At 58.2% G+C, this 26,382-nt stretch overlaps 1 protein-coding gene across 1 annotated transcript in view; it reads left to right on the forward strand.

Moving 5' to 3' along the window:
- Positions 1 to 9,371: 9,371 nt before the first annotated feature.
- The window catches only part of DSCAML1 (DS cell adhesion molecule like 1), a 95,674-nt gene continuing 78,663 nt past the window's right edge, over positions 9,372 to 26,382 (forward strand). Inside the window, exons 1-3 of the mRNA XM_077788037.2 lie at positions 9,372 to 9,560; positions 17,822 to 18,139; positions 20,444 to 20,590. Of these exons, the coding sequence (XP_077644163.1) occupies positions 9,518 to 9,560; positions 17,822 to 18,139; positions 20,444 to 20,590 (508 nt within the window). The 5' untranslated portion in view covers positions 9,372 to 9,517. The remainder of the gene's footprint in view (positions 9,561 to 17,821; positions 18,140 to 20,443; positions 20,591 to 26,382) is intronic.

The raw sequence follows: 26,382 nt of genomic DNA on the forward strand, positions 1-26,382 counted from the left end.
CGGCCAGGACAGCCCCAAAGTGACCAAAGGGATGTTCTAGAGCAGGGGACACAGCCAGGACAGCCCCAAAGTGACCAAAGGGATGTTCCAGAGCAGGGGACACAGCCAGGACAGCCCCAAAGTGACCAAAGGGATGTTCCAGACCAGGGGACACGGCCAGGACAGCCCCAAAGTGATCAAAGGGATGTTCCAGACCGGGGGACACGGCCAGGACAGCCCCAAAGTGATCAAAGGGATGTTCCAGAGCAGGGGACACAGCCAGGACAGCCCCAAAGTGACCAAAGGGATGTTCCAGAGCAGGAGACACGGCCAGGACAGCCCCAAAGTGACCAAAGGGATGTTCCAGACCGGGGGACACAGCCAGGACAGCCCCAAAGTGACCAAAGGGATGTTCCAGAGCAGGGGACACGGCCAGGACAGCCCCAAAGTGACCAAAGGGATGTTCCAGAGCAGGGGACACATTTCAAGGTATAGAAGAAAAGGGAAAGGAGGAGAAGGTGTTCGTGAGCTACATTCTGCCTTACAGAACAATCCTGACTTCCCGGCAACGTGCTGGGAAACACCTGCAGACGGCAAGTGGAGAATTTCAGCCTTCTGGATTTCTTTATTTTCTCTTTCCTTGAGCTCACGCTCCTTCTGGTTTCACTTTATAAACTGCCTTTATCTTGACCCACGCGTTTGGGGGATTTTCCCTCTTTTTAATCCCACCCTGCCCTGCTGGGGAGGGGAGTGGTGGAGCAGCTCGGTGGGCAGCTGGTGTCCAGCCAAGGTCAACCCAGAGCACGATCCTGCTCGGTCAGGAACGGGGCTCGGATGGAGCACGGAGCTCTGCGTGAGCTCTCAGCCTCGCTCGGCTTCGGATTCAGCCAGGAACGCCTCTTCAAAAAAAAAAAAAATTAAAAAAGGGGGAAAAAAAGCAGAGCGAAAGTCTCCCGCAATTGGGCGGTGAGTGAGGAGGAGGAGGAGGTTCCCTCTGTGCGCAGAGCTGGCCCGACACAGACACCTAGTGACGGGAGGGCACAGGGTGCCTGTCCCCACTGTCCCACTGTCCCCACTGTCCCACTGTCCCCAGCCCGGAGCCAAGCGGGACCTCGGGGCACCCCAAACAAACAGAGAAGGTTCAGGAAGGGCTTCAGGGGGGGATGCAGTGGGGAGCTCGCTCACTCCCAGCCTCGGCATTCTGCGGGTGGCTGGACCAGGGAATGGTTTGGATGAGAAACCCCAGCTCAGGGCGTTCCCTCCCCTCACCTGAAGCCCCTGTGGTTGTTCAGGTGTGCAAGGGGCTGCCTTCGGTGACCCCGACCATCCCAGCACAGCCATGGGATGGAGAAACCAACCCCCCTGGGTTCGTGTGGGCTTCAATCGAGGTCAGACATTGACAAAAAATAGGATTAGCTGGAGGAAGGTTATTAGGCAAAATCCGTGCAATTTGTCTAATCTGAGGTGCTTATTTAACACAGTAAGGAGATTATTTTGGAATATAATTTTGACTTGACAGTGACCCACTAATAAAGACTCATTGCAGCTTTGCACAGCTCAAGCAGGAACAGGAGTCCTTCAGCCAAGGAAGAAAATGGTTAATGGTTAAGCTCGATTGGTCTTAGAGGTGTTTTTGCAATTAAATGATGCTGAAGTTCTATGGAAAGGGCCTTTTTAACAGCACGGAAGGGTCTGGCCACACCAGAAGTGCCCTGCCCACGCCTCACTGAGTGTGCTGGGGCTCTGTGCCCCTAAAGCAGGAGCTGGAGGTCCCAGCAGGCAGGAAAGCAGCAGGGTGTGAAGGGAGCCCATCGTCAGCCAGGTCCCGCACCCCTGAGCCCCAGGGCTCTCCTCCTTCCCCGCTCCCGAGCATGCCAGGGCTGAGCCGTGCCCTTCCCTCCCCGTGAGCCCCGCAGACAGAGCCCCCGTGGCTGGGGCTGGGGATTAGGGGAGTGAAAAGCCGTGTCTGGCTCCCGCACGGGAGCTCTGTCTCGGCACCAGATGGCATTAATGGCATTATTCTGCACGGCCTGTGACACCCACGTGTGCCCGCCCCTGCACGGCCCCACACCCAGCCAGGGCTGGGCACACTGAGGGGGCACTGAGGGGCAAGGCAGGGCACGGCCCAGCACCCAAATTTGCCCTGGGTGTGACATCTGGGTCTCAGCTGGGAGCAGCCCAGCGCCGTGCTGCTCCAGGATGGAGCAGGAGCAGAGGACAGGCACAAAGCAGTGACAGGATGCACAGGAGGTGTGCCCTCTCCGAGCTGGAGTAGAGGGGCTGTCAGAGGCTCTCCAAGCCTCCACGCTCGTTTGTTTTGGATGTTGAGCCCTGGAGCTGTGGCACAGGAAAGCTGGGGGCACCCCAGGGAGAGGCCACTGTGTCTCCTTCCTCCTGCCACTGGCCCGATGAGAGGGTCCTACTGTCCCCAGGGTGAGTCACTGTCCCATCAGAGCGTGTCCCATGGACAAGGCCACCCTCCCAGGCCTTTCCCTGTGCTCCCTGTGCTGCCTGGCCTTGCCCAGGAGGTGTTTGCCTCCTCCCCTGAAGCAGGCAATCTCGGAGGATTTTTCTCACAGCCCCTTGAGCCATTAATCTTCTCAGAGTAAATCTTTTCTGCGGCACAAAGGGGATTGGGTAAATAATACAGTGGACAACTGGAGTGCCCTTTTCCTCTGGGAAGGCTTCCAGATCCAAACAGCTTCCCCTTGGCGCTGGTTATTCCCTGTTTGCCTCTCTGGACGGACAGTGTTACGTGTAGTAAATATAATTCTTGCCAGTCCTTGTATGAAATATGTAATATTGGATACTCGTTAGATTATGCCCGTTTGTATTAGTTCCTCCCCCCTTTGCAGATGAGACTGGGTGTGTATTGGAAACTGAGTCAAAAGTAAAAGGATGTGGCTTGGCCAGGAGATGGGGATGGGCCATGGCTGGACTCCAGGTGTTGACCATCGGGACTCCAGGTGTTGACTATTGGGACTCCATGTGTTGACCGTTGGGATTCCAGGTGTTGATCATTGGGACTCCAGGTGTTGATCATTGGGACTCCAGGTGTTGATCATCGAGTGCTGATCATCCCATAAACGTCCCAAGATGGATCTCATGGAAATCCTCAGACAGATCCATGTGAATGCAGCCTTCCCCTAAATCTCATCAGGGATTCACCTACTCTGGACACTGAATTATCCCTCCTCATCACCAAAAAAGAAAATCTTATTAACCTATGGACTCTGAATAGAAGAAAAGACTGATTGCTGAAATCTTGGCCTCAGGCGGAATTTTCCCTATAAAAATCCACTTGTGCCAGGATGGAGGTGTGTGGGCATAGGGAAAACCTCTCCTGAGGCTGACTCCTTGTTGCACACCCAGGGTCGATTCCCAGGCTTGGCTCTGTCTTTTTCCGTGGCTGGCTAGATAGAATTTGACCGCTAATAAAATTATTTTTTATTTTTAATCTGGCTGAATAAATTCTCGTTTATAACAGACAGCTAGGAGGGAGAGGGGCTCTGGCTGGCTGTGGCTTGGCCCGTGCTTCATCCCTGACTGAAGGCAGGGAGGTGAGGCAGCGGGGCTGCACCCGGAGCAGCAGCAGCAGCCAGGGAGGAGCTGCCAGCCCAGCTCCGTGGTGCCAGGGCCGCATTTCGCCCGTGAGGAAACGCGGATGCAAAATGTCTCCTCGTTAGTTTAAAGAGGAGAGCAGCAAATGGTGACTCAGGGAGCCAGAGAGGAACACTGGAGAGAGGAGAGATGGGCCTCAGCCTCCCTCTGCTCTGCTCTGCTCCCAAAAAGGCAGCGCAGCCAGCAGCAGCACCTCTGCACAGGCAGCGGCACTCCCCAGGCTGGAATCACCCCCCAGCCCAGGAAACGGCATTCCAGCCCCATTTCCCTGCCACACCTGCCCCAAAGAGGAGGCGATCAGGATAACTGCTCAAGGCAGCGATGCTGCACGGGTGCAGCCCAGGATGGACAGGCTGGGTCCTCCCAGGGGGATTCCCAGGGGGTTCACAGTGGGATTCACAGTGGGGTTCACAGTGGGATTCACAGTGGGGTTCACAGTGGGATTCACATCGGGATTCACATCGGGATTCACAGTGGGGTTCACAGTGGGGTTCACAGTGGGATTCACAGTGGGGTTCACAGTGGGATTTAAAGTGGGATTCACAGTGGGATTCACAGTGGGGTTCACAGTGGGATTCACATCGGGATTCACATCAGGATTCACAGTGGGGTTCACAGTGGGGTTCACAGTGGGATTCACAGTGGGGTTCACAGTGGGATTCACGGTGGGGTTCACAGTGGGATTTAAAGTGGGATTTACAGTGGGATTCACAGTGGGGTTCACAGTGGGGTTCACAGTGGGGTTCACAGTGGGATTCACAGTGGGGTTCACAGTGGGGTTCACAGTGGGGTTCACAGTGGGGTTCACAGTGGGATTTAAAGTGGGATTCACAGTGGGGTTCACAGTGGGGTTCACAGTGGGATTCACAGTGGGGTTCACAGTGGGATTCACATCGGGATTCACATCGGGATTCACAGTGATTTTCACAGTGGGGTTCACAGTGGGTTTCACAGTGGGATTTACAGTGGGGTTCAAAATGGGGTTCACAATGGGATTCACAGTGGAATTTACAGTGGGATTCACATTGGGATGTGCCTGGAAGCAAAGGAGGGTCCCCACGAACCCAGCCCATGTGTCTCAGGACCGTGCCTTGGAATCACAGAGGTTGGAAAACCCCTCTAAGACCATCCAAGTCCATTAAGCAACGCTGCCAACACTAAACCACGTCCCCAGAGGTCACATCTGTCCACATCTGTCTTTTAAATCCCTGCTTTAAATCCCTCCACGGCTGTCCTGGGCAGCGTGGTTGGCCCCTGGAGCTCGCTGAAAGTGCGCAGCGCCGCAGGAGCTGGCGAGGGCAGGGTCCCACTGCCCTCCCATCACGGGGCTCCCCTCGGCGAAGCCCCCTCGCCCTGTCCCCGCTCCGCAGCGGAGCGCGGCGACACTAGAGGGAAGCAAATCCCAGCTTCTTGCCGGGAAGGAGCTTTTCCTCGGGAAGCCGAGCATCCGTCTGCCCGCCGAGGCACTCGGAGGAACGCGGAGCCCTTCATAGAACAGAACCACGGGATGGTTTCGGCTGCAAGGCTAAAGCTGATCCCCGTTCTCGTGTCACTGTCTGTTCACAGCCACCAGTGCCAGGGCTCTCTTATGGAAACGCAGCTCTTCCTGCAGCGCACGACCCCAGGGCTCAAGCAGGATGGAATTTTTGGGTACATTGAGCTGCCGGCACCTGTTTGTCCAGGAGTTTGCAGCATCTTACTGAGGCACAAGCCCCTGGCCACCTTCAGGGCGCTTATCCTCCCACCACTCCATGTGGCAGCCGCTGGGGAAACTGAGGCACTGGGAGCACAGTGCCAGGTGAGATCCTTCCCCCCTCAGCATCCACACAGGGCCAGCCTTGGGGCTGGGAGCAACTGGGGAGGAGGGGCACGGGTTTCCAGGACAGGTTTGGCTGGAAGGAACCCTACCGGGGCGTGCCCAGCGCTCTCCCACACAGGTGTACCCAGAAATCAGCTGAGAGCCATCCTGCAGTGACCCCGCAGCCCGTCCTGCGTGCGCCGGCGGGGCTGTGCGGGACGCGGCTCTTTGTCCCTGCGGGCCGGGGTGTCCGCAGAGGGGTCACGGCAGGCTGGCCCTGCTCGGAGAGGTGCTGCCAGGGTAAGCTGGCGACGCGGGGGAAGTGCTTTGTGGCAATCGGCTCCAGACAGATAAGTAGCCCTGTTGTTTTAATGACCGCTTCCTGCCGGGATTTGTCTGCCAGGGCGGCCGAGGGCACGGGGCTGGGACGTGAGGGGTGCCCCGGCCGGGGGGATGCGGGGTGCAGCGCCTGTGCCCAGCACGGGGCACAGCCTGCGGCGGGGGCTGGCCCCGGGAGCTGGGGGGGGGCTGTGCCCACCCTCCCCTTGGCTCTTTTCCTCTGTGCCTGCATGGAGAGTGGGTTTTTCGAGTATTAGTGGGAGAATTTCCTTTAGGGTGCTGTGCCCACCCTCCCCTTGGCTCTTTTCCTCTGTGCCTGCATGGAGAGTGGGTTTTTCGAGTATTAGTGGGAGAATTTCCTTTAGGGTGCTGTGCCCACCCTCCCCTTGGCTGTTCTCCTCTGTGCCTGCATGGAGAGTGGGTTTTTCGAGTATTAGTGGGAGAATTGCCTTCAGGGGGAAATACCTCCCTGGCTAACGGGGTGTGTGAGCACTGGACACTGTGGTAAATCCCCAGAGCTCTGAGGTAGCCTGGAGCTGAGTGTAATTGTGCCCAGAGGCAGAACAAATGCCAGGGAAGGGGGAGATCGAAGGGGAGGCTGTTTTCGAAGGGCTGCAGGATGCCCCATGCCCTCAGGAGAGGCAGCAGGGCCGCCCTGTGCAATTCCTGCCGTGGGGAAGCGCAGAGGGTCCCTCCTCCCGAGCCTGCTGGGGCTCAGAGCTGCGTGTGGGCATGCACTGCTATCATTTCTCCTGTGTCTTGTGCGGAGTTTGGGCCAGGGAACTCATTCCCCAGCGTGAGCTTCACCTCTGAACCGTGCAGCTGGGCTGGCTGCTGGCTCTGGCAGGCAGGGCAGTGGCTACAGGGGGCTTGAGATGGGCTTCTTCTCACGAACCACCGCTGGCCCAGCTTCCTGCAGGCTGCCTGCACTGCCAAAGCGCAGGTCAGCGCTGCCCAAATAATTACCGCGGAGATTTCCTGCCTTTCCCCATCACGGCCACACGAAGCACACGATGCAGTGCTGCTCGCTAGCAGGACACCAGCTTTCCGGGCTGAAGGCGCACGCAGAGGCGTCGCACAAACGCTTCCTGTGCACACCCAAACGTGGGGCCCTGGGGAGCTGGTGTCCCCAAACAGGGCTGGCTGCTGGGGAGAGCTGAGCCCCAGGTGTGGGCTGGCAGCAGCTCCTGCTCCGGGAGCTCTGGCTGCCTGCCCGGCGCTGCCAGCCCTGCACGTGTGCCCGGGCTCGGTGAGCTGGCAGAGGGCCTGGGCTGAGCAATCTGTGGAGGAGCAAACAGGGCCAGAGTGAAGGGCACAGGCGGCTCAGAGACTCACCAGGAATCCCCAAGTGTGACCCGGGCTGAGCTCTCACCCTGCCAGCCTCAAGTTTTCACTGTGGTGCTGCATGCAGCAGCTCCTGTCCTGGAGGAAGGAGCCCTCGGTGGGAGAGGTCAGAGTGCTGGGCTGATCCTCTGAGCTGGGGATGGTGATGAAACTCATGAGAGCAGCCAAGGCAGCTAAAAATGAACAACAGCCCCGTGGCCATTTCCAGCCCTCATGGATTCACTGCAAGCCTTCCCACCTAGAAGTGTCCTGAAGAGCTCACCGAGATGGGACCCGTGGGTGGGAGGTTCCCATTTCAGAGCAGGGACACAGCCAAAGGACACGGAGAAGCTGCCAGGACGCAGGGTCCTCCACACCCACCCTGTGTCCCCTGTCCCCTCCCTGCTCCAGGCCACCCACAGCAGTGACTCAGTGTGGGTCTCCCTGCTCACGTACCTCACACAGAGATCTGTGGGTGCTGTGCCAGCGAGTGCCCTGCCAGCCCACGCACCCATCCCATCCACTCCAAGGGTAGGGGGGTACCACTCACATCTGAGGCCGACACATTCTGTGCTGGTTTGCAAAGCACTGCGGCAGGTTCCAGGGCTGGCAGCTCTCTGTGAGCAGGCTGGGCCGGGCTGTGCTGCCATCCTGCAGCAGCTGCCAGGGAGGGAAGGGGGCAGATGCCTGGCATGTGGCTGGGGCTCCCCAGAGCCCGGGCTTTGCCGGTTGCCAGGGTATGGGCCTGCATACCAATTTCCCAGCGAAGTATCGGCGAACATCTGCACGGGCGACGGAGGTGGCGATTGAAGCGCACCTCGGCTGCTGGAGGGGTGTGTGGGCACCGCGTGTGCATCAGCTGCTGCCTCGCCGCCTCTCGGGACGCTGGCCAGGGGTGCCAGCGTGGGGCTGGCACGTGCCCGCGTGGGAGGGCTGCGACACCCACGAGCCGCTGAGGTGGCCTGGGAACTGGGAACGGGCTGGGGAGGGGGTGGTGACGGCGCTACCGAGCTCGGCAGCACCGAGGAAGAGGAAGCACATCCTTGGAGAGGAGGAGGAGGAGGAGGAGGAGGAGGAGGAGGAGGGAAGGCTGTGGTGTGTCAGACCCGCACAGCACGGGCACGGTGTTGGCTCCTTTTCTGCTGCTGGCACTGAGGGCTGGGCAGGGTTCGGCGGCAGTGGCCTCGCTGTGCTCGTCACTAAGATGACAGAGTCGCTGCTGTGGGTGGCCTGGAGCAGGAAGGGGACAGGGGACACGGGGTGGGCGTGGAGGACCCTGCGTCCTGGCAGCTTCTCCGTGTCCTTTGGCCGTGTCCCCGCTCTGAAATGGGAACCTCCCACCCATGGGTCCCATTTCGGTGAGCTCTTCAGGGCGCTTCTAGGTGGGAAGGCTTGCAGTGAATCCACGAGGGCTGGAAATGGCCACGGGGCTGTTGTTTTCCAAATTTCTGTGACGATAGTTGCGCTTTCAATTAAATCTAAACAGCACATTTTAAAAAATCGGAATGTAATGTTTTTCCTGCTGGTTGTTTTGTTTGAAATCTGAATGCTTTAATCTTTCTTTCTGTTTATTTTCCAACAAATTGGGCTTGTAAAGGCTGTTTTGGAAAGCAAAGAAAACCTGCTATAATCACTTCAAGAAAAGACACTCTGAATGCTCTAACGGTCCAGACAAATTGGCTTTGGTGTGACTAAGTCTTGGGGAGTACAAGCTTCGGCTTGAGCTAAGCCTTGGATAAATACACCCCAAAGTAAAGCATTAGCTGGTATTTGTTTGTTATTTGCTGGCTGGAGGGATGAATGTGTAATGAATCCGCTGGCCCTGTCTTGCTTGTGTCCCCTCTCACGGGAGCAGCACGGGTCGCCGGAGCCCTGATCTCCCATCCTCACAGGTGCCCAAAGCCACGCCGGACAAGGCTCAGAGCAAACTGAAAGGTGTCCAAGCACCTGCAGGGTCCCTTGCCACCCAAACCACCGCATTGGTTTTGTCCCCCGGATGCTGGAGCAGCGTGCGGGAGGGCCCGGGGAGCGGGAGGAGCGCCGGGGCGAGTCCCGGGTGGCTCAGCCGCAGCCCTGCGGCCGGGACAGGGCTCACCTGGGGCAAAGCTCCGCGGTGCCGCTCTGCGGGATGGGGGAGCGCGGGGCTGATGGCCCGGGGGTGAGCTCAGCCCGGTGGCGGCCAGGGGCTCTGCCAGCGGCTCTGCCAGCCCCTGCGCACGCCGAGGAGGAGGAGGAAGGGGCTCGGCCGCGGGGGTGCGGCCGCCCCCAGCCCTGCGCGGCGCGGGGGGGGCGGGCGCGGGCGGGAGCCCGGCCCACGGGCGGGAGCGGAGCGGGGCGGAGCGGGAGCGGCGCTGGGCACCTCAGCCGGGCTGGCAGCGGCGGCAGGAGCGCGGCACGCCGGGGCACCGCACCTCCGCAATTGCGCCGCAGCCCGGGGCCAGAGCTGCTCTGTATGGCATGTGGCTGGTAACTTTTCTCCTGCTGTACTCTTTGCCGAAAGGTACGTGGGCACCGCGGCGGGGGCGGCGGGGCTCCCCGGCAGCGGGACCGGGCGGGCGGCACGGGCTGCCCCCTCCCCGGGGCTCTCGGTGCTCCGTTTCTCGGTCCCGCATCTCTCGGTGCGCCCTCCCCGGTGTCCCGGGGCTCTCGGTGCGCCTTCCTGGGCACTCGGTGCGCGCTCCCCGGGTTCCCGAGGGTCTTGCTGATCCCTGTTGCCATCTCCATACGCCCTCCCCGGGGTCTCCGGGCGCTCGGTGCAACCTCCCCGGGGTCCCGGGGCTCTTGCTGCGCCTCTCTGAGCTCTCGGTGCGCCCTCCCCGGAGTTCCGCTCTCGGTGCCGCGCTCTCGCTGCGCCCTCCCCGAGCGTTGTCGGAGCGCTCGCCCCGGACGGCGCGGCGGAGCGCGGGGCTCGGAGCGCGGGGCTCGGTGTGCGGGGCTCGGTGTGTGGAGCTCGGTGTGCGGAGCGCGGGGCTCGGTGTGCGGGGCTCGGTGTGCAGGGCTCGGTGTGCGGGGCTCGGTGTGCGGGGCTCGGTGTGCGGGGCTCGGTGTGCGGGGCTCGGTGTGCGGAGCGCGGAGCGGGGCCGCCCGGTGCCGGCGCATCCCGGAGCGGCTCCGCGGCGGCGGTGCCAGCCGCGGCCGGGACCCGGCACCGACGGGCGCAGCATCCTCCGGCGGCGCCGGGACCGAGCGCTCCGCGTCTCCGGAGCGCTTCTCAGTCTGATCCCGTCAGCAGGCGAAACGCAGCGATGCCTTCAAATTCGCATCCTTCCCCCTAGGAATGCTGTGCGAAGTGTAACCCAACGGCTTGACATCAATCAGATTATAGATAAATCATATATGTGTGCGGGGGATGGGGAGAATCATGGAACGAGCGTGTCAAGGAGACACACGCTGGAAGATTACAGATTAATTTAAAGTTGGGCATTAAGTGGATGCTGCCCACATCCAGCGAGGTGATACTCTAACCGAGTCTCTGCTCTAGATGCAATTAAAGAGAGGCAGGAGCTGCGTGGAGCACGGGCACTTAAATCCCACTGCGTTTGTTACAACAATCGATCCATGTTACATAAAGGAATTGCCCATTTCCGGATCTGCGGGAATTTTTAATTATGTTTCTGTAATAAATTACCTCTTTGCCCACGACCCGACCTGCGGATGCGGGTGCTGGAAGCGCCCACCTCTTGGAAAATTGTCTGCTCGGAGGATGTAAAATGACATTTGCCCTAATTATCGTCTCTGACATTTGAGAACAGCAAGGGGGAAATTTTAGGAAATGAGGAAAGTGAAAGAAAGGGGACGGAGCTGCTTCCTTGCATGAGACCTCTCTTGCTGCCCATTACATTACCCCATTAGCTGAATGCTAATCCAATGAAAAATATTTACTGAGGTTTAATAGGGCACCCTCTCCAGTTGTGCGGCGATGATCAATTCTTCCATCAATTATTAATTATGGAATAGCTGCTTTATTCGAGCTGGGGTGAAGCTGCTTTTGGGAGCTTTACCCAAAATCGCTATTGTGCTTCAGATCTGCTGAGCTGAACGTGCCAGCGTCTGCTTTGCTTACATTTGCATTTTTTACTGTGCTAAAAGGAAAAAAACAAACCTGGAAACAAATAACAGTCGAGGATGCCATGATTCCTTTCGACCCCCAATAGTCAAAATAATAAAGAGATGCACTGGTTTATTGCTTTCTGCATCTTTTCAGCCCCAGCTTCTTGGAAAAGGGATGTCTTCCCACAGAGCTATCTCTTCGGAGAGGAGCAAATTAAAAGCCTCCATTAGCACAACTCCTCGTGGCCTCGTTTTACATTTTATTTCTTTAAAAAAAAAAAAAAAAAAAAAGGTATCTTCAGCATTGAACAGTCCTGGTGATGCAAAGTGTTAACGTGAAGCGGTTCCAGAGAGAGGACAGCAATACCATGGAAGTTTCATTAGAATAATAGGATAAAAAAAAATGAATTGCTCAATGCATGATAAACCTTTCAGATACTTAATATTTCTGGGCATCGAAGCACATCCTTTTAACGTGCTCCTGCTGTAGAACAAGAGCTCAAGTAGAAACCGAAAGCAGATAAACATTTGATCCAAGGGACCCCTGAAGTTTAGAAATCCCTTGATGGGCTGTAGCTGCTTATTTCTGCCCCTGTTTATAAAATAAACAGAAATGGGTGGCTGGCGAGCGGAGAGTTGAGCAGCAAGATGGTCTGGCCGTGCGAGGGAGAGCAGCCAGGCAGAAGGGAGGTGAGTGGTGTGATGAGGAACGGACTGGCCACAACTGAGAGGCTGGGAGCCAGGGAAGCGGCTCCCTGCGTGATGCTGCTGGATGGCTCTGCCGCCTGATTTATATTGGCATCATATTTACATGATGTTCCCGCGCTGGGCGCAGCGAACGGTGCAGCTCGCGGTTTCTAATCTCTCCCATCTCGGCCCCCCAGTGTGGCACAGCGCTCGTTTGTCTCTGAAATGAAACATGGAAACCTCATTAAATGCACGGAGGAGAAGCCTGCAGTGCTCAGCTCCTCGCCGTGCCCGGTGCTTGTTTATCCTGCCAAAATTTCCCAGCACCAGGAGCCACCGTGGCGGCTCGCCCAGAGCTTTACCTGAGCCTGGCGTGGGCTTTGGGCTGCTCCTGCCTTGGGGTGGGGAGTGGACAAAGGCACCCCGATGTTCCTGGCTGTTTGTCCTCCGCAGGAAGAGGCTGTGCCGTGTGCGAGGGGCGAGTGCCAGGGCCGTGCTGTGGAGCAGCCCTTCCTGGAGCTGGGAGCTTGGGGCATGGCTTGGGGCAGCCGTGGCTCAGCACCTCGGTGTTGGGGTGCTGGTTCCTGTGCCCGTGTGGCCCGTGTGCCAGGGGGGTGGGTGGGCAGCGCTCCGTCCCGCTCTGGAGCAGCTGGCGAGCCGAGGGCAAGGGCAGAGCTGGAAGTCTTTGTGGCAGGAATTGTGACATGGCAGCAGGCGAGGCTGAGCCGCGCCTCGGGTGGCACGGAGGCACCTCACAGCCCATCAGGAGCCACGTTCAGAGGTGCCACGTCCGTGGTGGGCACCAAGGAGGAAGGCGCTGGGTCGCCATGCTGCTGCTCGGGGAGGATGTGCAAGGGCAGAGCATTCCTTGCCTCTGGAATCTCGGTTCTAGCCAGCTCTTGGTCTTTACATAATCACGGCTTGGGAGTCGCCCTTTCCCTGCCCGTGGAGCCCGCAGAAATGTCCCCCAGCACACGCAGGCTGCCGCCATCACCCGCCAGCAGAGCCGTACCAAGCGTTCCGGAATTCCATTTCCAGGCTCCTGCCTGCTCCAGCTGCGCCCGGGAAGGGCTGCGGCAGCTCCTGGCCCTGAGAGGGGAGCGAGCTCGGCTTGGAGGAGATGGGGAGGAGGTGAGGGAGAGGATGAGATGGGGAGGAGGCGAGGAGCTGGCAGGGCTTGCCCAGATGTGCTCTCCTGCTGGCTGCGTGCTGGGAATCCTCCAGCACCGAGTGGGTTGTGATGCCCTGGGAGCGTGGCCAGGCCATTGTGGAGGGAACCCAAGGCCAGGCGTGTGTGGCCTCTGGCGTGTCCCCTTGCCCACCCCTCCTTTGACCACCCTGGGGACACGGTGCTGTCACTCTGGCTGGGTAATGTCACCAGATGTCCCCTTGGGACCTCAGGCGTTGTGTTCACATGGCCAAGGCGTGGAGGTGGGCTCTGGAAGGGGAGGGAGAGGCCCTCCCTCACCTGTGCTCCCTGGGCTTGTTCCTCACCCCCAGAGCTGAGGGTCCCCAGCCTGGGGGGCTCAGGAGGTGGGGCAGGGCTGGGGGATGTCCAGCTCTGGCTCAGCCCTGTGGGGACGGTGTGGTGGGGCTGGTGCCTCTCGGGAGCAGCCACGGGAGGTTCCGGAAGCAGGAATCCAGCCGGGAGAGCTTTTTTTCCCAGGCAAGGGTTACAGCCTGAGCCTGGGTGCTGTCGTAATCGCTGGAGGTGGTTCAGGCCCTAATTTCCATGCAGATGCATTAAGGAGCAGGCGCTTGGAGCACATTTGAGCCATGCCCTTACCCACAGAGGACCCGAGGCAGGCTCTCCTTCACTTTGCTTTGGCAGGTCGGGAAGGACCGTGGTGCTGGAGCCACCAGGGTGCGACTGGTGTGGCAGCAATAATTGCCGTGCCAGGGCAGGGAGGATGCTGTGGCAGGTACCTGCTGCTGTGCTGGGCACCAGCTGAACGCCCCAGGCTCTGCCTGGCATTTCCTGACACGATTTCCACCCCCCTGAGACCTGAGGGGCACAGCGTGCTGGAGTCACGGCTTTAACCCTCTGGGCTGTGAGGAGGTGACATCCCGGGAGGATGTGCTGCTCTCCCGGGCACCTCTGGGTTCCTCTTGGAAGGGACCAGCCTCGGCCGTTTCCCTCCTCATCCTGCCAGGGTGTTTGGAAGTGCCATTTCTCGCTCCATCAACTCCAAGGTCACTCCTTTGCTTGGCACAAAGGCTGTTAAGGTGTCCAGGGGATGAAGGCTTGCAGGAAGCTCATTCTGGGCAAGGCCGGAGGCTCCTCCAGCGTTCCCCACCTGCAGGCAGGGTGTGATGGAATTACTGCCCTCTCTTCAGCACAGAGGAACCATCAGGACTCGCCACCTACCTGTGATTGCCAGCCCGGTGCGTGCCAGGCTTTGGTTCCTCTCTCCTTGAGCAGGGCAGGTGTCAAACACCCTTAATGAGGATAATAAATGAGCTGCGAGCTGGCCATTAGCCTGCTGCTCTCCTCAGCATCCTCGGGGAAACCCTGCTGGCCCCTCCAGCCCCTTTGGAGCCCCACGGGTGGGGTTGTTCCAGGGGGAGCCCCGGCAGGTCCTCGCCAGCCTTGGAGGAGCGCAGGGTGGGCACCCGGGCGGTGAGATCACCAGGATGGGGAAGGGGCTCTCAGAAAAGCTGCTGCTCCAGTCCAGTGAGCTCCAGCCCAGCCCTGCCCAGGGCATGGCGTGACCCTCCCCAAAACACCAATTCTTCAGCATTTCCCCGGCTCTGTCAGGTTTCCACGCCGTGCTCAGCTCTGAGGGGCTTGCAGGCTCCGGGTGGGCTCGGGGCTGGCTGGTGCTGCCAGCACAGGTGATGGACGTGCACGGAGAGCAGGAAAAGCCTCTTACCTCGGGAGGAAGAGCCCTGGCTGGCACCGAGCCGTTCTTGTCTGAGACTGCTCCTAAATCTGCTTCTCAGGAAAGGACAGGCTCTCCCCCGGGGCTGCTGGGGAGGTGATGGCACCGCTGAGCTGCTCGGGCAGGACACACCTGCAGCTCTCCTGGAGGTGGTGGCAGATCTGGGGACAGCTCGTGGCCCCTCTCTGGAGCAAGCAGATGCTTGAAGAACATCCCAGTTCTTTGCTGTGTCACTGAGGGTGCTGGAGCTCGGCAAGTCCAGCCATCAAAACTAGTAAATATTCTGAAGGGATGATAGCAAAATGACTTGCTTCTCCCAGCTCAAATAGAGATATTAATATTTCAATAGCTCTAGGTTGTAATTTAGCACAATTTAGGAAGATTGAGCTCTGATAGCTTAAAACACCTGCCTTTCAGAGCCAGCCGAGTGTCCAGCCCCGAGCTGGGCTCGGTGCAGCTCCCAGCTGGAGCCAGGCTGGGCTCCAGGCTGCGTTCCCAGCAGAAGCTCTTCCACCTCAGCTCTCCCAGCCTCCTCTTTTCAGGTTCATGTGAATTAATGCCCTCGATATGTAGGTTAGGGTCAGCACATCTGACCAGATGTGAGCAGTGATTTCTGGTTTAAAAATATTGCTGTGCTATTTCTAAATTTTTAATCTCTCCCAGTGATTTGGAGACAGTTTTATGAAACATGGAATTAGGATGGTGCTCAATGCTAAATGGTAAAGGAGATTATGAGGATTTAACTCTATACGTCTGTCACATAACTATTGCCAATCCCATAACCTCCATTTTCCATTAAAAATCCCTTTCCCCCTTTGACCCGAAAAAGCTTTATGGGTAATCTGAATTTCTCTGTTTACGAGGTATTTTTCCACTCCTCGCCCCAGCCCCTCACCCTTCCAGCTCAGAGCCCTCCTGGTGCTGCTGAGGATGAAGATGTTTCCCTGGCAGGCTCTGGGTGCTGCAGGAGCCTTCTCAAGCTGCAATGTGGGATCTAGGAGAGATGCTGGATGGAGCAGGGGCACAGCCGGATGTCCTTGGGCCAAAGCCAGCCTGAAGGTGGCTTTTGCTGTGCCCTGGCTCCAGCCATCTTCTGCTCAGCTCAGGCTCAGCCACAAATAGCTCTGTGCTGCTCGTGCAGGCTTTGTTTCGCTTCCTCTGCCTGCAAACGTGCGGTTTCTTCCCCTTTCATGTATTTGGGAGAAGCACCGCGCTGCTGGGATGAAGGGAAATGCTGATTCATGACGCCAAACCAGCCTGGAGATGTCACAAAATGACATCTGCAGGGCCGAGCGGTGGCCCCGTGGCTCTGCAAAGGCTCGGCTGGAGCTTTGCTCCTCTGTCCATCTGTCTTTGGTGCTCATCAGCCAGAGAGGGAACAATAAATGGCTTTGTGCCCTTCCACCCGTGTGTGGACACAGGGAACTGGTGCGTGGGGAGACAAGGAGATGGTTTTGTGACCTGTAAATTGGTTGTCTCGTGTGGTGGCACGGCTGGACCTCACTGTCAGCTCATCCCTCTGTGGCACAGAGGGCTCCGAGTGGGCACGGGAGGAACCCTGGTCGTTTCTGGGGATGATTCTGTGCAGTGCACACAGAGTAAGATGTGCAAGAGGCGTGAGGTTGTACATCCAGCTGGGAGAAGGACGGAGAGGACTCTGCCCCGAGAAGGGCTGAGGTGCCTCGGGGTGTCCCCTCCTGAGCTGGTTGAGGATGGTGCGGGTTGGGCTGGTGGCACAGCTCCCCGGCAGGACGGGCGCCCGGCTGGAGGAGCTTGGCACGGAGATGGAGCGCCCGTGGCCGCTCAAGCAGCCCTTCCTCGGGCGAGCGGCCGCCTCCGGAGCCCAGGCGTGCGGGTGAGGCTTTCCTTCTCCCCTCTGCCACCATCCCCTCCTCCCCAAGCCAAGGAATCGAGGTCAGGGAGGGTCCCCCGTGGCTCGTTCGGAACGGGCGGCGCGGTGCTGATCTGCTTATTGGCTCCGCGGCACCGCGGGCGTGCGCTCGCCGCGCTATTAATACACCCGCCGAGGGCCCTTCCCAGATCCCTGTCCTTCCGCCCACTTGGAAAGAGTGCAGCTAAAAAAGGAAAGCGGATCTGAGCGACTGGGGGCCTCCTCTTCCTTATTTATAGCCAACTCCTGGCTTGGCTGGGGAAGGGGGAGCTCGTGGTCCTGGAGCGCGGCAAGGGGGGACGGCGGGAGTTGGGTGCAGAGCTCCATTCCCACCTCCCAGGAAGGGAAGTGCTGTTCTCCAGTGCTGGGAGCTGCTCCTGGGCACGCGGGTGGCCACAAGCTCTGCCTGGACCGTGTCCCTGAACCCACCTCAGTGCTCGTTTGGATGGTGCAGGGGTGCCCAGGAGAAGCTCGGGCTGAGGGCAGGGTGGATCAGAGCGTCCCTGCCATGGCTCTGGGAGAGGGGAGCAGCTCTGATCCCGGTTTTCCATCCCCTCTCCTGGTCTCAGGCAGTGGTGGGGTGGCAGGGGAGGTCTCTGCCCTGCCTGGCAGTGGTGGGCACTGGGTGTGCTGGATGGGGCTGCTCAGGCCGGGGGATCACAGCAATGGTTGGCAGCAGGAGCAGTGCTGGTGGCTGTGCCTGGCGTGGTGCCCTCGGGGCTGTGGGTGCTCAGAGCCAGCTGGGCACCCCTGGGGAAGCCTCGGGGGCTGCCCAGGGTGTTCATCCTCGCCTGCACAGCCCCTGGCTGTCCTGCCGAGGTGCCTGTGATCCCTGATCCATGCTGGCAGCAGGAGCGCTGGCCTGTGAAGGTGGCCTGCGTGCTTCCAGCTGTGCACGGATGCTCTGCGCACCCCTGCTCCGCACGCAGGGTGCAGGGGCTGTGCCAGGGGTTCTCTGTGCCAGGGTTCTCTGTGCTGGGGTCTCTCTGTGCCAGGGGGGTTCTCTGTGCCAAGGATCTCTGTGCCAGGGGGTCTCTGTCCTACAAGGATCTCTGTGCCAGGGGGTCTCTGTCCTACAAGGTTCTCTGTGCCAGGGGGGTTCTCTGTGCCAGGGGAGTTCTCTGTGCCAGGGGTCTCTGTCCCACGGGGTTCTCTGTGCCAGAGGGTCTCTGTGCCAGGGGGTCTCTGTGCCACCAGGACTGCTGATCCCCGCAGTGACCCCCGCCCTTGTGGCCTCTGCTTTGTCCCCAGCACGCGCTGAAGATGTTGGAACCAGCCTCTACTTTGTGAACGACTCCCTGCAGCAGGTCACCTTCTCCAGCACAGTGGGGGTGGTGATCCCCTGCCCGGCAGCAGGGTCACCCAGCGCCGTCCTTCGGTGGTACCTGGCCACGGGTGACGACATCTACGATGTGCCCCACATCCGGCATGTCCATGCCAATGGGACTTTGCAGCTCTACCCCTTCTCGCCATCAGCCTTCAATAGCTTTATCCACGACAACGACTACTTCTGCACCGCAGAGAACTCGGCTGGCAAAATCAGGAGCCCCAATATCCGTGTTAAAGCAGGTAGGAGCTGCCTGTGGGCCGTGCACAGGGGGCTGGTTCCTCCCTGCTCTGGCCCGTCAGGGGCAGGACCAGGGCTGCTGCTTGGGTCCTGGGAGAAGGGCAGAGCCTTGGGTGCGGTGTGCAGCTTGGAGGTGTCCAGCGAGGGGCTGGAGAACGTGGCGTGGCTGCAGCCTGGTGGCAGGAGAGTTCCTCTCCCTTTGAACCAGGGTTGTCTCGCCCAACCACTTGCCGAGGCTTTTCCCAGCTGTGGGAGGGGCTGGGCCACATCTGTCCGTGCTGGGGGCCCCCTCAGTGTCCCACAGCACTGTAGCACCCAGCCTCAGCTTGCCAAGGCTTATTAAGAACCAAAAAAATTAAATAAATAATAAAAAAAAAGAGGAATATGGCAAAGAGCTGATTCCAAAAGCCATTATAGTAAATTATTGACCAGGCTGAGGAGGGCTAATAGCCCAGGAATGGCTTCATTATGTAACCTATTAAAAGTAGGGCTAGCAGAGGGAACGTGACAGAAGTGACTACAGGGTTTTTTATTTTAATGCCTTGTACTGTGGAGTAAATTGGTATTAACCCCCTTCTGCAGAGTGAATTATTTACCAGCACTCTCGGGTTACCTATAAACCACAGCGTGCTGGAGGAGCAGATGGGGTGCAGTAAACGTGGAGCTGCTGCTCTCCTCGTGTGGCATGGCAGGGCTGGCCCTGCGGATCCCTCGTGCCCAGAGCTGCCCTGGGATCAGAGAGGGAATCCTGGCTCCCACCCCTCTCCATCCAGGGCTGGATGCAGCCCTGCTGCTGGGCTGGGAGCTCAGCCTCCCCCTCTGCGAGCAGGAGATGTGGGTGTCCAGCGGGGCCACCAGGCTGTCCCCAGCTCCTGGAGCTGCTCTGCCTTTGTGGCAGTGGAAATGGTGGTGGAACATTCCCCAGCTCTGCTCGCTCCTGGCCATCCCACATCCCAGTCACTCTCCAGTGCTTCCTAATGGCAGTGCAGCAACAGAGCCAATTACAGCTGGAGAAGGCAAGCAATTAAATAAAATGCAGTGCAAACTGAAATTATGAGGGGAAAAAAAAATCTCTGGAAATCTTGGGAAAGCTGTTGGCGAGCACATGGAGCAAATTTCTCCAGGCAGGAGAGAGGCTGAAGTGGGCTGGTTGTGGCTGTGTTGTCTCCTGGGGAAAAGCCTGGCGCCCTGGCTGTGGGGCTGGCACAGGTCAGGGATGCAGTGGGGCTGTGCCCAGGCTCTGCCCCAGCTGGGGTGCTCGTGCTGGCAGGAAGCATTCAGGATGCTCCTCGTGGTCCCTGCTGGCCTTTAAAGCCTGTGAATAAACCTCAGCTCCAGGTGATTAAGGAAGCTTTTGCTGGTTAATCTGCTTTGGCTCTGCAGCCCCTTTCCGTGGCAGCTTCTCCCCGTGCCCTCGTGGCACATCTCTGAGCAGGGAGCCCCAAAAGCCCAGAAACCAGGGTGGGAATGCTGGCACCCCCTCGCTGCTGGCCTGCCTGTGAGGTGTGGGATGCAGCGCCCACAGGGACTCCCCACCCAGGGCAAACACCTTCGCCCTGGGGCTGCTGAGGGCTCTGCTGCCATGCTCCTGCTCTGGCCAGCTGCTAGGTGACAAACTGAACGTTTATTTGTCACGATGGCAATGGTGTCCTCGTCCTACAGGGCACAATTATTGTCACAGTAAAAAGGGAGCTGCCCTCAACTGCGTTTTGGACTTAAATTTCAGGGGTTTGTTGTGTTTGTGGTGCTGGGGCCATCTCTTTGTCCTGATGGAGAGGCTGAGGTGGGTCCATCTCGCCCAGCGGGTGCTCCTGGAGCACTGCTGCTGGTCCAGGGAGCAGCACGGAGCTGTCAAAGGGATGTGCATCTCCCTGAGAAACAGGGCACGAGCTGGGAACATGGAAAATTGTCATCTGCTTGCCTTAAATACTCCTGCAGTGGCTTTGGGGGGGTCCCAGGCTCTGTGCCACGGGCTGTCTCTCCCAGGATGCATTTTCAGCATCCAGAGGTGAAACACATATTACAACTACAAAATGCCACTGGTCCCACACTGGGTCTGGCACGCTCAGGTGACATGGGGACCGTGGCAGGTCCCGGCAGCAGGACTGGGCCAGGTGTGCCTCTGTCCCCAGCCCAGCACCGCGTTCCCCAGCAGAGAATCCCCCCCTTCCCCGGGAAGGTGTTTGGGATGGAAGCGGCGCGTGGCTGGGTGGGTTGGTTTGTTTGGGAAACGTGGGATTCTAGCAAAAGGAAATGTGTTTTCCTCCAGCACTGTCATGCTACCAACCATCTGCTTTCCTCCGCAGTTTTCAGGGAACCGTACACCGTTCGGGTGGAGGACCAAAGGTCGATGCGTGGAAACGTGGCTGTTTTCAAGTGCCTCATCCCCTCTTCAGTGCAGGAATACGTTAGCGTTGTATCCTGGGAGAAAGACACCGTTTCTATCATCCCAGGTAAGAGAGGAGCGCCTGTTCTCTTGGAAATCTGACCTGCTTGGCCATGTGTGACATTTGCTGTCATGGAGGCTCTGGTTTTTGGCTTGTTGTCTGCAGCCGTGCTGCCCAGCAGAGGCTTTCGTTGGTGATTTTGCAGCCCCGGGCTGGGACGTGCTGCTGGTGTGAGCGGAGCTGAGGTGTCCAGGCTCTCCTGGGTGCTCTGGGTGTCCCCGGGGTGAGGGATGCTCGGTGTAATTTTGGCAGCACTCGTGGCCTGTCCTGGTTTCTGCAGGATGCGTTGGGTACCTGGCACTGGCACCTGGAGATCAGGGACAGCACCTGCCCGTGTCTGACTGCAGCACTCAGGGTTGGTGTTTGTCTTGTCAGGTCCACTCAAAATTCCACATTTCTTGTCAATTTTCACAACCGATTCGACCACGGGGAGAGGACTTTGGTAAAAATGCCATCACCACCCTTTTCCCTGTGGTGGAACCTGCCTGGCCTGCCCGTCCCACGTCCCTGCCTCGTGGCCGGGGCCGTGTCCCACTCCGAGCTGAGTTCCCTGCGTGGGGCAGGGGCTGTGGGAGGGACAGCATCCCCCACCCCTGCGCAGGGACTCTGCAGGTCTGGGTGTTTTCCCCGGGGTATTTCCCTGTGCTTTTCTGGCAGCTGTTCCTGCTGGCTGTGGCAGGCTCTGGGCACAGCGTGGGGCCAGCTCCGTGTCCCCGTGCTCCGGGCTGACCTCGTGGCTCCTCCGCGGAGCCGCTGTCGATGCACAGCGTGTGTGAGCTGCTGGTAAAGCAATCAATAACTGCTTCCCCCAGGGGATCCAGAGGGAATTAAAGGATTTTGCCCAAAGTGAGCGCTCTGCGCTTGATATTTGCTCACAGGTCAGAAAACCTCAGTGCTGCTCCGTGCCTCGGCGCTGCCACCGGCAGCGGGGCTGGGACTGGCAGCAGGAGCTGGAGGAGCAAAGTTCTTCACCTGGATGGGGTGACCTCTTCTCCTGGGGGCTGTGGTGGCTCTTGCTGGTGGGCTGTGCCCCCTGAGTGCAGCCAAGCTTCCCACATTCCTGGGGGTGCCTGGGCTGGTGTAGCCAAACAGGGACCCTGCGGCAGGGGACAGAGGGGCACCGTGCCCTTGCCAGCCTTTCTGTGGATGTGGGAACACGAGGTGGATTTCTGTGTGGTGGGTGGGAATGAGGAGCTGCTGGTGCCCATCCCCTGGGGCGCTCTTGGTGCGTTTTGGGCAATGCGGGTGACGCTCTGGTGCCTTCGATGAGTGGGACACCAGGTCCATCAGCAGGACAGCCTGGGCTGCTGTTTCCTGCGTGGTTTGGGAATCCTTTGGTCTGGGATTCTTCAGGATGGAGTCGGTGTGGCCGGCGGGCTCAGCGGCGGGTTTGCCAACTGAGCATCCGTGCACTCGCGTGATCCTAACCAGACTTGTTCCCAAGTTTGCTGTGGCAGTGGATTTTTTAATATGATGATTTAATTAGGGTGGAACGATTTTAACATTCTAAAGCAATAATTACCCTAAAGACAGAACATATAAATTGTGTTACAGTGCAGAGTCAACACAAGCAAACATGTTTTGCCGTTGGATTACAAATATAGTATCTGCCTGAAGCTTATTTTTTTGTTGTTGCTGGTGTGTTAGAGCTAAAACTGGCTTTGCTGTTACCAAAAATATGTTTTTTCCTGACCTCTGCTGAACCTCTGCGTCTGCCCTGATTCCGAGTGAGGAGGATGAGGGGAGGGAGCGGGGTGGAGGTGAGGAAGGCTGGGATGTGGCACCGAGGCCCCGCGGTCCCCGCTGCTCACAGCGCCAGGTTCTGCCCGGTGAGACGCTGGGGTGGGCACGGGCTGCAGGGCTGACCTGAGCTGGGAGCTGGGCTGCTCACAGCTGCTCCCTCCTGACTCCAGCGTGCCAAACCCGCTGCTTTCCTCACCCAGAACTTTGCTCCAGTGCTCCCTGTGCAAGGCTGGGATCTTCCCAGCAGCCTGAGGTGCAGCAGGGGAGGAGCAGTCCTGATGTGCAGAGCAGGGAAGATCTCCATCCAGCCTTCCTGGTGGCACAAAGCTCTTTTTCAGTGACTGTTGTCGTAGTAAATGCCTTTTCCCCAACCAAATCGAAACACCTGTGACTGAGAAATAGGGGCAGTGAGTGTTTCCCATGGGGCTGCTCCTGTGAACTCAACCTCTGCGTCCACACGTGGCTGGGGGGAGCCTTTTGTGAGCTTTCTTGGGTTCTAGGAAGAAATTCTTCTCTGGCACAGGATGTCCAGAAAATCCGTGGCTGCCCCATCCCTGGCAGGGTCCAAGGCCAGCTTGGACAGGGCTCAGAGCAGCCTGGGACAGCGGAAGGTTCCCTGCCCATGGCAGGGGGACGAGCAAGGTGGACTTTAGGGTCTCTTGTAACACAAATCCTTCTTTAATTCTATGACTGAAACATCTTTTTTTTTCCTTAATTGGGATTACAGGGCTCCCAACCTCTCATATTTTTCCAGCCAGACCTTGTTGCTCTTTTGGTGGCTGCAGAACCTTGGTGGTGCCTCGCTGGCGAGAGCCCAGCTGCAGAGCTGCTGCCTCCCTCACCGGGGTGTGGCTGACGTGTTGTGCTGTTTGGTTAACTTAGCAACACCGTAACATACCCCGAAATCAAAGATAAACTCTTTATGGCAGGTTATCCTGCACGTAAATCATCATTAGCACAGCTCATTTTTGTTTAGTGCCCACCTGACTGCGCTGCTGTGTGTTTAGAGAAGTCAAGGGTTGCAGAGAAATTACAGGGTTTTCAAAAACCCATTTGCCTCGCTGGTGCTCACATCAGAATCAATCTTGCCTCGTGTTGCAGCCTTGCCACAGACACAGCCCGGCTCCCTGGGACAGGACAGATTGTCCCTGGGGGGACAATCACACCTCCAACTCAGCTGCTCCTGTGTGTCTTGGTGTGTACTGGAGGTGCTGGACAGCAGCTGAGCAGAGAGTTTTACACACCCTTCACCCCTTTTCCATGGAGTGACAGTGAGAAAATCCCGCTGCACGATGCTTTAAGAACTCAGCGTTGTAAACAGCTTTTCTTTTATCATTTTATTATTATTTTGTGTGGCAGTGGTGGCAGTGTGGAGCCCAGGTGTGTGGGCACTCCTGGGGTGCCTGTTCAGCTGCAGTTTGCAAAAACAACACAAGGAGCTACTGGTGACACCACAAAGTGGGGTTTGGGCAATTGCAGCCCCTCCTCAGCTGATGCAAGGTGTTCATTTGGGCACTGCTTGGCTTTTACAGCCCTCTGAGCTCAGGTGTGCCCATGGACACACACACAAATCGTCCCCAACTGGCTCAAGGATGTCACCTTGTCCAGCTTTGCCTTGCTGGGGACAAATGTCACCTGTCCAGGCTGTGCCAGTGGGAAGAACAGCACTGGGGCTGGCGAGGGCAGCAGGATTTGGAGGCAGTGAGCATTACCAGCCTGGCAAAGCCAGAGCTGAGCTGTTATTTGCTGCTTCAGCGTTGTGTACTTGATAGGTTGTGCTGGGAAAAAATCTAAATAGAGCACTTGTCAAGGTACCAGCGTTTCTAAGGGTGCTGCCTTTGTCACCAGCCTAATACAAATCCTCTGAGGGCTCGCAGATGAGGATGTACTTAGTCACTGGTTATCCACAAAGCCTCTTCTCTGGAAAGAAAAACGTAAAGCTTGCTAGAAGGAAGGAGCTAGGAAAAAAAAAAAAAAGAGTTCTGTGAAGTTTTAGAGGTGTTTTGGTGTGTTGTGGGCTAAGCCTTTCAGGAGTTTCCAAAATATCTCTGCCTGAGTTAATCTGTGGTGCTGCAGCTGTGAGCTTCACTTGACCTGTCCCATCCTCACACGTCCCCAGGGCTGGCTCTGGGCTCCCGAAACTCCTCTGAGCAGCTCTTTGGTGCTGTGGGCACTAAAGGGCAGCAGCTTCCTCGCAGTTCCATGCAGTCAATCCTCCCAAAAATGTTCTCTGTCCTCTGCTGCACCTTGCCACTGCTGCATTGTTTTGCTCTGAAATTACAGAAGTGGAACTGCACACAAATCCCACTGTAATCCATCCCAGGATGTGGCGGGTCCAGGGACAGGCAGGAGGCTGGATTTCTGGGGTTTCTGGGGTTTCTGGGGTTTCTGGGGTTTCTGGGATTTCTGGGATTTCTGGGATTTCTGGGCTCAGCATTCCCCCCGGGCGGTGCGTGCCGAGGGGCACGGAGGGATGAGGCAGGATCCGCATAATTCGGCATTGTCCCCGTGTCAATGGGCTCATTCTGGGGGACATCGGGCTCCCGGCAGAGGGGAAAAGCTGGGACAGAATAAACACGGCCAGGCGAAAGGCTGGCCCTGTTCGCGTGTTTGGCACCGCGGGGAGCTTTGGGGCAGACAGGACTTGCCGCGGGCTGCTGGTTTGGGTGGCTTTGGCCCGAAAGTGGGATGATCCCGGCTGGTTTAAAGCAGGAGGATGTGAGAGTGTCGAGGTTTGACAGGGAAAAGGAACCTGCCGGGCACGGGGCCACCCCGCTGCCGTGTCCCCGCTGTCCCCTGGCTTGTCCCCGGCTGTCCCCGGCGCTGGTGGCTGTGAACCGCTCCGAGAGGGGGACCCGGCTGTCCTGCTCGCCTGTGCGGGCAGAAATGCCCGCACAGCCCCGCCGGGCACAGGGCTTGGCCTTTCCAGCTGCCTTCTGCCCCTGTGCCCGGCGGGCAGAGCCGCAGCGCAGCCGCCTGATGCTCGCAGCGAGCGGCTCCCGTCCTGTCCCGGCTGAGCATTGCGAAACCTTTTCCCGGCCGGCCTGGAGATCTCCAAAGGTGTCCTGCCTTCTCCCCCATCCCTCGCCACCCTCTCTGGCTGCGACATGTGCCCAGACCTGTTACAGAGGGAAGTAGCTCCAGGCGTTATTCTCACCAAGTGGGGTGAGATTCTGTCTGAAATCATTTCATCCTTCCCCAGAGACTTGGCGTGAATTTTATCTAATCGCCATGGCAACAGATAAAAAAAGGTGTGAGCACATCTCCTTTTGCTGTGATAATTCAGATTTATATATTCAGATCAGATTGGAGTTAGAGATTTTAAAAGGAGCAGATGCAGCAGAAGGTGTGACTGCAAATAATGTGGCGAGAACGTTTGATGATCCTGCCCTTTAAGAGGGGAGAGCGCTTTCCCGCAGGTTTTTTTGGAATATAATTATTCCATCAAATCCACTTTAACAAGGACTCATTATAGCCCCGATAATGCAGAGTCACGTTGGAGACAATCTCCACACGCATGCACACACGGCACACGCAGGGACACAACAAGTAAACAGCAGCCTGTGCACAGCCGGCTGCCCCGGTGCCCCTGCCAGCTCCCGGTGCCCCTGCCAGCTCCCGGTGCCCCAGTTCCACAGCTCCCAGCCTCCTGCAGCAGGACCCCGCTGGGGATTTGGTGGCACTGAGCTCCTCCTGTCCCAGAGCAAAGCTGCTGGCAGCTTTCGCCGTGCTGTGGCAGCGTCTGCAGGGAAGGGAAGCTGTGGCTGAGAGCAGCAAAAGGAATCGCACGCTCGCGGGATGCTTTGGGCTAGAAGTGACCTCACACCAGCTCATCCCACCCTGCCACGGGCAGGGACACCTTCCTCTACCTCAGGTGGCTCCAAGCCCTGTCCATCGTGGCCTTGGATGTTTTCATGATGGGGCAGCCACAGCTGCTCTGGGCACATGTGCCAGGGCCATCCTTTAGGGCACGTCCAGCCACCTGAGGCACAGGGAAGAGATGAACAGCGAGTAGAGAGAGGGTGGGATGGGTGCCCGAGGGTCTGGAGATCCCA

This window comes from Lonchura striata, chromosome 24 (assembly GCF_050655825.1).
Source record: "Lonchura striata isolate lonStrDom1 chromosome 24, ASM5065582v1, whole genome shotgun sequence".
In the NCBI taxonomy this organism is placed as follows: Eukaryota; Metazoa; Chordata; class Aves; order Passeriformes; family Estrildidae; genus Lonchura; species Lonchura striata.